Source organism: Dipodomys merriami, unplaced genomic scaffold (genome assembly GCF_024711535.1).
Source record: "Dipodomys merriami isolate MVZ:Mamm:240054 unplaced genomic scaffold, mDipMer1.0.p SCAF_19, whole genome shotgun sequence".
NCBI classification, from domain to species: domain Eukaryota; kingdom Metazoa; phylum Chordata; class Mammalia; order Rodentia; family Heteromyidae; genus Dipodomys; species Dipodomys merriami.
The window spans coordinates 32,602,458-32,614,998 of NW_027203270.1; the positions used below are offsets into that span (position 1 = coordinate 32,602,458).

The following is a 12,541-nucleotide window of genomic DNA, read 5'->3' on the forward strand; positions in this document are numbered from 1 at the left end:
ACTCAGAACTTTGAGGAGACAAACAACAAAACAAAACAAAAACATGGCAGCTGGACGGAAGAGCTTGAGGCCTGGTGCCGGAAGTTCCATGCCGGAAGGTTGCTCCCTAGAAAGACGTCCCTAGGTAGAGCGGGAGGTGTTCGGCCCAAAGCGCTCGGCTTTCTGCTGTGGACGCGCGCAGAATCGTTCCGTGCGTGCGGAGGCTTCGGAGCCGGAGCGCGCTTCCGGTGTCGGCGGCGGCGGCAGCCCGGGAGAAAGCCCCCGCCGCGGGAGCAGTGAGCGGGGCTCGGGGTCCCGAAGCAGCAGGGGAAGGGGTGAGGCCCGGGGGATGGACGGGGGAGGTGGAGGGTTTTTACCCCTGAGCGGGCGGGAGGAGATGGGCTGGGCGGGGAGGGCTGTCAGCGCCCGCGGACGGGTCCCCAGGCCACGTGCGCCGTGCTTTGTCCCGGGGCCGCCCGGCCCCCGCCCGGCCCCCGCCCCGCTCCCGCCCGGCCCCCGCCCCGCTCCCCCCGGCCCCCGCCCGGACGCAGGGCCGGGGGGGCGGGGGGGGGGACCGTGCCGCCGCCGCCTTCTTCTCTCTAGCTCGGTGCTGGGCCCAGAGTTGGCGCTGTGGCGGGCGCTTGCTGAATGAATGACCTGGGATGCGTGGGGAGGGCTGCGTCCGGAGCCGTTTCCCGCACATCAGCTCCATCTTAGTCTCCGTGTTCCATCCGAGGCTCTCCAGCCGGGCCTTGGGTCTGCTCTCGTTTTCTTGGAAGGACAGGGATCGATATTGAAGGGGAGGAGGGGGCTCCTAATTGACTGCTAGGACCTTGGACTGGGAGTAAGCGAGCCTGGTGTGCGGGTCACAGACACAGAAGTAAAGTCGGACGCCAGCTTCAAGAGTCTAACTCGAGAAGGAAGAGCTGGCTGGTGGTGTGTCAGCCCCTCCTCCCATTCTGTTTCCAGGACTGGGGTCTCCTCTTTGCTCTTCATTTGCAAAATAAAGGGGGAGTGTCATCTGGACAGTCTCTAAAAACTCTGCCAGTTCTAATACCAGGGCTGTGCCTGATAGCAGATGTCACTTCCACATTAGTAAAACCACATCAGTACTGTTTTTTTCCAACCTGGATTATCGAGAAAGAGGATGTCTTTGGTTTTGTTTTTAAATTTTGGTATTTCATTTTCTTTTCTTTCTTTCTTTTTTTTTTTTTGTCGGTCATGGATTTGAACTCTGGGCCTGGGCACTGTCCCTTAGCTCTACAGCTCAAGGCTAGTACTCTACCACTTGAGCCACAGCACCACTTTCCGCCACTGCCACCTGGCTTGCTTGCTTGCTTGCTTGCTTGCTTGCTTGCTTCCTTCCTTCCTTCCTTTCTTCCTTTCTTTCCTTCTTTCTTTTCTTTCTCCAGTTCTGGGGCTTGAACTCAGAGCCTGGGCTCACTGTCCTGGAGCTTCTTTTGCTCAAGGCTAGCACTCTGCCATTTGAGCCACAACACCACTTCCAGCTTTCTCTGTTTATGTGGTACTGAGTAATCGAACTCAGGGCTGCCTGCGTGCTAGGCAAGCACTCTACCACTAAGCCACATACATTCCCAGCCCCTTTGTACTTTTATTTTTATACCTCCTTTCTTAGTTCCATCACAGTATTGGATATACAGCAGAAAATGAATAGAAATTTACTAAATCAAATGGGATAGAAATTACAGTCCTACTTTGGACATTAATTCTTGGGGGGGGGAGGGGGCTGGAGAGGAACTGGGGTTTTACCTAGGGAGATTTGGGGTAGGCATGGCAGTTTTAAGCCAGCTTTAGGAATAATCTGCTTGAGAAGGATAATGATGTGAATGAGAATCCGTGCTGTTTGATTCCCCTATCCCCAGGACCATGGCCTGCACTGAGCGTACGTTCATTGCTATCAAGCCTGACGGGGTGCAGCGGGGTCTTGTGGGAGAGATCATTAAGCGTTTTGAGCAGAAGGGATTCCGCCTTGTTAGTTTGAAATTTATGCAGGTGAGTGGACTTCCTAAGACTTCTCTGTAGTAAGATGTCAAAACTTGAAAACTCCTCAGTGACTAAGCATGTTAGCAGAATCTTGGGACCAAACCAAGTTATTTTGTATTTCCAAAAATAGTCTGTCATTTACCCTTAGCAGTGAAGAATTCCACATATTACTGCAGCCCTGTAATTTCTGACTCAGCTCAGTGTGTCTTTGAGCTCCTGATCTCTAGTTTCTTAAGCAGATAATTTTAGAAAACCCCCACCTCTCTTCTTCCTGAACTCCCAGTCCTTTGAGGCAGGGGGTATTTCAGCAGGAAAATATTTACATCACCAATTACTACCTGCTTAGGGTCCATCATAGGTCAGGTACCTTTGGGCCTTGGGGAAAACGTTTTGCCCTTGGGGAGGTTCCTCTCCTACTGCAGACACAGCTGCCAGATGCATACAAAGCAATATTTCAATAAATGCAAAGAACTAGTGGCCAAGAACCGTCTTTCAAACAAGTCAGAGATGAGAATTCAGATTCTTTCTTTATTTTTTATTTTTTTTGGGTCCGGTCGTGGGCCTGAACTCTGGGTCTGGGCACTGTCTCTTAGCTCTTCAGCTCAAGGCTAGCGCTCTACCACTTGAGCCACAGCACCACTTCTGGCTTTTTTCTTTTTGCTTATGTGGTGCTGAGGAATCGAACCCAGGGCCTCAGGCATGCAAGCCAAGCGCTCTACCATTGAGAATTCTCTCCCAGCCTGAGAATTCAGATTCTTAAATAAAGTTGCAGATAGAATTTTTCCCATTAAGTGAATTAATGTTGGACCCTCCTTAGTATGTTTTGAATGCATGTTTTAGTAGCTGATAGGTTGATGTGTGTTTTAATAGCTAATTTTTATGTATGTGTGTATATACCTAAAGTGTTCAGTATGTCTTGTATGATACTGTTCTGCGGAATCAGAAAAACTAAGGGGCCCTGATAGACCCTTAGCAAGACTAGATGCTGTAGCAAAGGGATAGCATGAGCCAAGATCAGCTGAAACTCAGCAGATGGTTTGCTCTCTAGCTAGCTTGATTTGTTCCCACGTGCCATCCTCGCAGGGTGAGATTCTGAACTTCCGCAGAAGTATTTATTGCTTGATGTCTTGTATTTTGGGGTAGTTTAGATCATATGGTAATCACATGGGGCCTCTATCCTCTGAATAAACGTGAAGCCTCTCCAGGAGTTGTCCTGGCTCATGTCGCTGCTGATCAGATGCAGAATGTTCCCTCCGGTGTTTTAGTTGGGGTCTGCTCTGGAATAGAAATTCATTATACTATTAGTTTTCCTTTCTCACAGGAGAAGGCTGGATTCAGTTCCAAGATCATTTTATTCAGACCCATCAAGGGCAAGAAGGGGAAATTGTGGTTCAAAACTGCAGAAACATTTTAGTCTCTGTGCTCTCTGCCCTCTAGTAGTGTGAAGGGCAAACTGGGTTTTAACAAATCAGTAGGCTGAGAGCGTATATGCTGGATAGTAGGGTCAGTGAGGGGATAACTAGATTGATGATTTGTAGACACTTTGCTCCCAGTCCTCATCTGTTGTCCTGTGGAATAGGCTTCTGAAGATCTTCTCAAGGAACACTACATTGACTTGAAGGACCGTCCCTTCTTTCCAGGCCTGGTGAAATACATGCACTCAGGGCCCGTGGTTGCCATGGTGAGTAGGCCTGGGTGGGAAGTTGATGAGAATGACTTTGTTGGTGAGTGTTCCTCTTCCTGTGTTGGATGTCAGGTCCTCACTGCTGCAGAGGAATAGGTTGTAGGATTGAACAGTTGGGGTGGGGGTCAGCTGTCTGAGGTGAAGACCCAGAGAACGGGCTTGAAAGCCCTGGAGGGTAGAGAGGTTGTCTCTTATTTATTGCAAGTCGACTTGCTTCTTATTTTTTTTAAATTAATTTTTAATTTTTATTGGTCGTAGGGCTCAAACTCAGGGTTTGGTGCAGGCCTGGAACTCTTTTGCTCAAGGCTAGCACTGTACCATATTGAGCTCTACTTCTGGTGGTTCATTGGAGATAAGAGTCTCACAGACGGGCTGGGAAGGTGGCTCAGTGGTAGAGCGCTTGCCTAGCAATGCATGAGGCCCTGGGTTCGATTCCCCAGCACCACATAAGCAAAAAGAAAAAAAGCCGGAAGTGGCGCTGTGGCTCAAGTGGTAGAGCGCTAGCCTTGAGCTGAAGAGCTGAGGGACAGCGCCCAGGCCCAGAGTTCAGGCCCCACAACCGGACCCAAAAAAAATAAAAATAAAAAAAGAGTCTCACAGACTTTCCTGCCCAGGCTGGCTTTGAACTGTGATCCTCAGAACTCAGCCTCCTGAGTAACTAGGATTAAAGGTGTGAGCCACCAGTGCCTGGCTGCATTGCTTTTTATATTTGTGTCAATCACTCTTTATGACATTGGGGATACAGTCATTAATGAGACAAAAAAAAGTATCAGATTTTCATAGTTTTCTTGGCTTACTCTTCATACACACATTGTGTGTTTATGTCTGTATGTATCTGTGTGTATGTCTGTGTGTGTGTCTGTCTGTGAGGGAGGCTGAGGATTTAGCCCAGGTCTTCATACATTCTAGGTAAGTAGTCTACCTCTGAGATACATCCTCAGACTTTGTTTACTCTTATTAAAGGGGTGGAGGTGTTATACAATAAAGGAATTATGAAGTATATATCAGCTAGTGCTGAGTGATAACAAAAATGAAATAGGCTGATAACAAATGTTACTTATTCATTCAGTGCCAGTACTGAATCTTGAACTCAGGACCTGGTACTCTGGATATGTTTTCTTGCTCATAGCTGTTGATATACCACTTGAGCCATGCCTTCATTCCACTATTTTACCAGTTATTTGAAGATAAACTCATAGACTTTTCAGCCCAAGATGACTTCAAACCTTGGTCTTCCAGGTCTCAGCCTCTTGAGTACTGAGGACTTACGGACATAGTGCCTGGCTATGTTACAACTTTAAGTTGGATATTTTAGGAGTATGATTTTCAAACTAATGCCTTTTTTTTTTCTTGCCAGCCCTGGGGCTTGAACTTGGGGCCTGGGCAATGTCCCTAAGCTTCTTTTGCTCAAGGCAAGCACTCTACCACTTGAGCCACAGCACCACTTCCAGCTTTTTGTGTTTATCTGGTACTGAAGAATGGAACCGGGGCTTCATGCATGCTAGGCAAGCACTCTACCACTAAGCCACATACCCAGCCCCCTTGATTGGCTTTTTCACAGCCATTCCTCACAGCTGATGCTCTACCACTGGAGCCATACCTCCAGTGCAGCTTTTCAGCTGAGCAAGTGGAGATAGAATCTTGAGAACTTCCTTCCTAGGCTGGTGTCAAACCATGATCCTCAAATCTCCTGAATAGATTTTAGGAGTGAGCCACTGGTCCTTGACTAGGTATGGCTTTTTGAAGAAGGCTGGCATGCCTGAAGTCTGGCAGGTAGAAGATAGAGTGAGAAGGGTTCAGAGGCACAGTCAGGGCACATCATTTAGGCTGTGTTGGCATGTCCTTCACTAAATGCTAGGACACTGGGAGGTTTCACATTTACTTAGTGTTCTGTATACTGTGGGTATCATGTTGAGAGTGGACTGTAGACAGATAACAGAGATGTCAGAGAGACTGGTATCCCCCATGCTGGAATAAGTAGAAGCTCTCTGCATATTTGTCCAATGGATGGATATCAACTTCTAGGCCCTTGTACTTGGTAGGCAGGCACTCTTCCACTTAATTCTTAATTTTCCTGTTTTGAATTAGTAGTTGCCAGATTTTCTGCTGAGATTGGTTTTCTTTCTTGACCTTGTCTTCTTTTGTCCTTGGAGGTCTGGGAGGGGCTCAATGTTGTAAAGACAGGCCGAGTGATGCTTGGCGAGACCAACCCTGCAGATTCCAAGCCAGGGACCATCCGTGGGGACTTCTGCATTCAGGTTGGCAGGTGAGTTTTTTTGTTTGTTTTTCTCTCAAAGCTATCTTTCTAGCTCTTGTGCCATAGCTCCACTTCTGGCTCACAGAAGTGAGCTGGCTTTGAACCATGATCTTCAGATCTTAGCCTTCTGAGTAACTAGGATTATATGTGCAAGACACTGGTGCCAGATTGGGTGTTTTTTTTTTTTTTTTTTTTTTTGTCAGTTGTGGGGCTTGAACTCAGGGCCTGGGTACTATCCCTGAGCTCTTTTGTGCAAGGATAGTGCTCTACCACTTTGAGCCATAGTCCACTTACTGTTTTTGAGTAGTTAATTGGAGATGAAAGTCTCACAGAGAGTTTTCTGCCCTCCCTGGCTTTGAACCATGATCCTCAGATCTCAGCCTCCTGAGTAGCAAGGATTACAGGCTTGAGCCAATGATGCCCTGCTAGATTGGGTGGTTTTTATCCTTTTCCAACAGCCAAATTGGTCACCACAAGAATTTGTATTTCTGCTGACTCATACCTGTAATCCTAGCTGCTCAGGAGGCTGAGATCTGAGGATTACCATTTAAAGCTAGCCTGGGCAGGAAAGTTTTTTTTTTTTTTTGGTTGGTCGTGGGGCCTGAACTCTGGGCCTGGGCTCTGTCCCTCAGCTCTTCAGCTCAAGGCTAGCACTCTACCACTTGAGCCACAGCGCCACTTCCAGCTTTTCTTGCTTATGTGGTGCTGAGGAATTGAACCTAGGGCCTTACGCCTGCAAGGCAAGCACTCTACCACTGAGTCACCTTCCCAGCCCCACGTTCTTGAGACTCTTATCTCCAATGAACCATCAGAAAACTGGAGGTGGTACTGTGGCTCAAGTGGTAGAGCACTAGTCTTGAGCTGAAGAGTTGAGGGACAGCACCCAGGCCCAGAGTTCAAGTCCCAAGACTGACAAAATAAAAAACAACCCAAAAAACGAATTTGTATTTTTGAGGCTGGAAATGAACGTGGTCCCATAGGCAGATCAACTTTAAGTCAGCTCATGGTCTTCTCTTAGAAGTTGTGGTAGACTTTGAAGTCGTTATTGCCACTGTGGCTGTGCCTCTGAGGTCATTATTACTGTCTCACAGCCTGTGTCAGCCTTTCTACTGGTGGTGGCCAAAGGTTTTCTTCTGTTTTTTTATTTTTATTTTTTATTGTGAGAATACCGTACAGAGGAGTTACAATTACATGAGCAAGATAACGAGTACATTTCTTATCAAGCATTGTTGCCTCCTCGTTGTTTCCCCTTCCCAAAGGGTTTACTTCTGATGTGCTATCAAGAGCACAGACCTTTGGCTTTCCTGCAGTGGGCATGCAGGGGACCCCTGGGCAGTTAATCCTGGTCTTGGTCACATGGTCCTCTCTCTCCACCTAGAAACATCATTCATGGCAGCGATTCCGTGGAGAGTGCAGAGAAGGAGATCAACTTGTGGTTTCGGCCTGAGGAACTGGTAGATTACAAGAGCTGTGCGCAGGACTGGATCTACGAGTGACAGGCGCACAGGCCATGATAGTTTTCCTGTCTACTCTCCACCCTTTTCCCCATTCCCAGACTAGCAAATTCAGTTATTTCTGGAACTTCCTGTAACCTAGAGGAATGCTCTCAAAGATGTGAGTGCTCCTTTTACAGTGTTATGTGCTGCCATCGGATTAAAATATTTCATCTCAATATAGGAATAGTTGATGTGTTACTTCATACTGCTTCATTGCTTTGCATTGCTTATTTCCTTTATACTGAGTGGGAATACTTTGTGAATTATTAATGTTGACTGTACCTATATATGGTCATTTTTTGCCTGATTCTTTTTTTTTTTTTTTGGTTGTGGGGCCTGCATTCTGGGCTTGGGCACTGTCCCTCAGCTCTTCAGCTGAAGTCTAGCACTCTACCACTTGAGCGTCAGCCCCAGTTCCGGCTTTTTCTGCTTATGTGGTGCTGAGGAATCGAACCCAGGGCCTCATGCATGCAAGGCAAGCACTCTACCACTGAGCCACCTTCCCAGCCCTTTTGCCTGATTCTTTACCCCCTGCATCCATCCCATCTACTCTTGGCACTGAGTCAATTAACAAGCATCTGTGGAGGATGTCTGCTAGGTTGTAAAGACTACTGGGCATAGAGGCTCTTTCAGAAATAAAAGAGCAGCAGGCTGGGAATGTGGCTTAATGGTAGCGTGCTTGCCTAGCATGCACAAAGCCCTGGGTTCAAGTCCTTAGTACCACATAAACAGTAAGGGCTGGAAGTAGCTCTGTGGCTCAAGTGGTAGAGTACTAGCCTTGAGCAAAAGAAGCTCAGGGACAGTGCCCAGGCCCTAAGTTCAAGTCCCAGGACTGGCAAAAAAAAAAAAAAAAAGATAGAGCAGCGTGTAGTATTGGGTATTGTACACCTCTGATCCTAGCACCAGTGGGGTGGAAACAGGAGGATCGTGAGTTTGAGCTATGTAGCCTGGGCTTCATAGCTATGCCTTACCTTGGAAAACCTGAGAAGTTCTCAGGAACAGATGGTCATGTGTGAGGAGTTGTAACTATTCTAAGAATCAAAAGAGCTATGTAGATAGTAGGTTTGAATCCCTGGGATGCTATCAAACAAAATGAGAGCGGTTATAGGTAAATAGGTTTGATTTGTGAGGACACTGTTTGAGTTGCTTTGAGAGAGGCTAGAAGCCAGCATGGTAATCCTAGCTACTCTGGACTAGAATATCAGAATTGGAGTCCAAGGCTAGCACAGCTAAAAATTTACTGAGACCACATCTCTAGAAAAATCTTGAATGTGGTGGTGGGAACCTCACATCCCAGCTATGGTAGGGAAGTGTAAATAGCAAGATCGCAGTCTAGGCTTGCTCGTGCCGAAAGTAAGACCCTATGACAAATAACAGGCTGATAATCCTAGCACTCAGGATCTTGAGGTAGGAAGATCAAAACAAAAAAACCAAAACTCCGGATTTATAACCTTTGTTTCCCCTCACATTCCACTGGCCAGAACCGACTTAGTCACAAGGCTGCATTAGCTAACAAAACTGAGATACTGTCTATCTTTATTTGTAAGGTAAAGCTCCCAAGTTTTACCTAGAAGTGAGAGTGAATATTGGAGAGTTGGGGAACAACAATTTTTTTTTTTTCTGGTCTTGAACTCAGGGCCTGGGTGCTGTCCCTGAGCTTTTGCTCAAGTCTAACTACCAACTTGAGCCACAGTGCCACTTCTGTTTTTTTTTTTTTTTTCCTGAGTAGTTTATTAGTGATGAGTCTCATGGACTTTTTTTTTTGCTTGTTTTTTTGGTCAGTCGTGGAGCTTGAACTCTGGGCTTGGGCTTTGTCCCTCAGCTCTTCAGCTCAAGGCTAGTGCTCTACCACTTGAGCCATAGGGCTGGGAAGGTGGCTCAGTAGTAGAGCGCTTGCCTTGCATGCATGAGGCCCTGAGTTCGATTCCTCAGCACCACATAAGCAAAAAGAAAAAAGCCGGAAGTGGCGCTGTGGCTCAAGTGGTAGAGCGCTAGCCTTGAGCTGAAGAGCTGAGGGACAGTGCCCAGGCCCAGAGTTCAGGCCCCATGACCGGACCCAAAAAAAAAAAAAAAAAAAAAAACCACAGTGCCACTTCTGGTTTTCCAGTGGTTTATTGGAGATAAGAGTCTCACAGACTTTCCTGCCCGAGCTGGCTTTGAACTATGATGCTCAGATCTCAGCCTCCTAAGTAGCTCGGATTATAGGCATGAGCCACCAGCCCCTGGCACCTGGCTTCTCAGGGACTTTTTTGCCTAAGCTGGCTTCCAACCACAATCCTCAGATCTCAGTCTCCTGATTAGGATTAGGGGTGAGCTTGGGGCAACTGATTTTTGCTACAAACTTCAGCAGGTTTTCTTTTTCTTTCTTTTTTTCTCTGTAGAGCTGAGGGCTGAACTCTGCCTTGCACTTGCCAGGCAAATGTTCTTCCACTGAGCTAAATCCCCAACCTCTTTCTTGTTATTTTTGAGGTTATTAGGTGCAATAGAGGGAGGAAAGGGAGGTCTGTGGAGATGAGGAAGCTTGGGGTGTGTGCATGTCTGTTAGCCACAGCACTGGCTGTTTTAGAGGGTGAAGGAGAGTATCAGGACTCGGGGAATGAATGTGTGTAGTGCGGTCCACTGCAGGGAAGTGTCCACTAAATTTCCAGACCCTTTAGTAACAGAAAACAAAATCCAGAGAAAGCTGGGCAGCGGTGGCTCACGCCTGTAATCCTAGCTACTTAGGAGGTTGAGATCTGAGGATTGCGATTCAAAGTCAGCCCGGGCAGCAAAGTCCATGAGACTCTTATCTCAGGTAAATCACTAGAAAACCGGAAGTGGTGCTGTGGCTCAAGCGGTAGAGCACTTGCCTTGAGCTGAAGAGTGCAGGGACAGTGCCCAAGCCCAGAGTTCAAGTCCTACGACTGACCCCCCCCCCCAAAAAAAAAATCCAGAGGAGAGGGTGCTTCAGATTGAGGCACAGAATGAAGGCAAGTGACATTGCCAGTGTTTTCTGTGTTGATATTCTACAACCACCAGGTTTGGGAAAGCCAATGGTGGGTAGCCAAGGTCTGTATTGCATCTACCTGGTCAGGCACAGGTGGCCAGTGGTGCTTGAGCGAGCTGCTAGGAAATGGCATGAGTCCTAGAGCTTCCCTCGGCCCACAAGGGAGGGCTTACTATTCTAGAGACACCAGAAACCAGATGCTTGTACTCCTAGCTACCCTGGAGGCAGAGATTTGAGAATGGAGATTTAAAGCCAGCCCAGGCAGAAAAGTCTGTTGGACTCTTTATCTCCAATAAACCACCCAAAAATCCAGAAGTAGAGGGGTGGCTCAAGTTGTAGATTGAGCATAAAAGCTAAAGGACAACATCCAGTCCCTGAGATCAAGCCTCAGTACACACACACACACACACACACACACACACACACACACACACACACACACACACACACACACACACACACACACACACACACACACACACACACACACACACACACACACACACACACACACCATCCAGCCCCTGAGATCAAGCCTCAGTATACACACACACACACACACACACACCATCCAGCCCCTGAGATCAAGCCTCAGTATACACACACACACACACACACACACACACACACACACACACACACACACACACACACACACACACCATCCAGCCCCTGAGATCAAGCCTCAGTATACACACACACACACACACACACACCATCCAGCCCCTGAGATCAAGCCTCAGAGTATACACACACACACACACACACACACACACATACACACACACAATCAGAAAAGGGCTTTCTCCTGATCAAATGAATTGGAGTCACTCCCAAATGTGGCAGTGAAGCCTCACAAAGGAATTTAAATCATCCCAAGATAGGGCTTGTTGGGATTCTAGGGAAAGAAGCATTGAATGATGGGGTGAGCAGTCCAAATAGTTTATTAGGGGGCTGGGAAGGTGGCTCAGTGGTAGAGCACTTGCCTTGCATGCCTGAGGCCCTGGGTTCGATTCCTCAGCACCACATAAGCAGAAAAAAAAAAGCCGGAAGTGGTGCTGTGGCTCAAGTGGTAGAGTGTTAGCCTTGAGCTGAAGAGCTGAGTGACAGTGCCCAGGCCCAGAGTTCAGGCCCCACGATTGGACCCCCCCAAAAAAAACAAAAACAAATAGTTTATTAGGAGAATGTACAGAACTGCAGATCATGTTTGAGAGCCAGTGAGAGCAAAGGACCTGGGTCTGTCTATCTGGGCAAATGGTGTTAAAGAGTCAGTATAGAATTTTTGTAAGAGGGCTTAAGGAATTTTGGCTCAGGGCCTGGACCATAACACCTTTATTAATGTCTGGGAATGTTCAAGGCCCCAGCTTGGACAAGCCTGTCAGGAAAAATCTGCAGCTAGCTGGCTAGGTCACAGAGGCAACAAGGAACTGTGATTTATGGTAGTAGGGGCGTGGGGGTGAGGACGTTCAGGGGGGCTAGTGGTTGTGCAAAGTAGACAGGGCTTAGGCATACTCTGCAAATCAACAGGCCTTAACTTCTAGAAGAATCTAGAAGAATCTTGTCTCTGGTCTGTCTTAGGTTGAGCATGAATAACCTGCTCAGCTCACAGGTAGCGCTGGGTGGAGCAGGAACCTCCATCTCCGGAAGGGAACAGGGAGACTCAAGGGGAGACTCAAAGGGACTGGAAAAGGCTGGGTGGAGGAGACAGGTTATTAAGCCTGGGGGTGGGGGGGGGGAGGGAAGAAGCCGACCACAGAAGACAAGGGCTATCATCCTAGGAGTTGGTGATGCCATCCTGTGGCAGGGGGCAGAGACAGGAGCCAACAGTTGAGGGGGGTGCAGAGGGAGGCTCTGTGGGGCACAGGCCATAGGGAGGTTGGGTGTGTGGAAGAGAAAGGGCTGGGGGGGCGCCACCAGGGCCCACAGAGGAGGGAAATGGAAAGGCTGTGGAAACATGAAGGGACTTCGGCGTGTCTGAGCTGAGTCCCACTCGTGTGTGTGTGTGCGCGCGCGCGTGCGCAGGCCTCTGGGGCCTCCAGAGTTTGGAGGTGCACGGGTGTGTGTGTGGGGAACGACAAATCACTTCCTGCTTGGGAACCCACGGTCGTTCAGCCGGCGGAGGCGGGCACCCCGGG

The 12,541-nt window shown here is 48.1% G+C and overlaps 1 protein-coding gene across 1 annotated transcript; it reads left to right on the forward strand.

The window, feature by feature from the left end:
• Positions 1 to 180: 180 nt before the first annotated feature.
• Positions 181 to 7,596, forward strand: LOC138831173 (nucleoside diphosphate kinase A). Its single transcript, XM_070028392.1, has 5 exons — positions 181 to 314; positions 1,863 to 1,992; positions 3,563 to 3,664; positions 5,821 to 5,933; positions 7,303 to 7,596. The coding sequence occupies exons 2-5, from the start codon at positions 1,867 to 1,869 to the stop codon at positions 7,418 to 7,420; spliced, it is 459 nt and encodes a 152-aa protein (XP_069884493.1). The 5' UTR covers positions 181 to 314; positions 1,863 to 1,866; the 3' UTR covers positions 7,421 to 7,596.
• Positions 7,597 to 12,541: the final 4,945 nt, after the last annotated feature.

Excerpts from the sequence above, each read along its gene's own strand:
- LOC138831173 (XM_070028392.1), top strand. The coding sequence starts at position 1,867 with ATGGCCTGCACTGAGCGTACGTTCATTGCTATCAAGCCTGACGGGGTG. Across the intron at positions 1,993-3,562 it reads TTAGTTTGAAATTTATGCAG|GCTTCTGAAGATCTTCTCAA; the intron begins GTGAGTGGACTT and ends CCTGTGGAATAG. Across the intron at positions 5,934-7,302 it reads TTCTGCATTCAGGTTGGCAG|AAACATCATTCATGGCAGCG; the intron begins GTGAGTTTTTTT and ends CTCTCCACCTAG.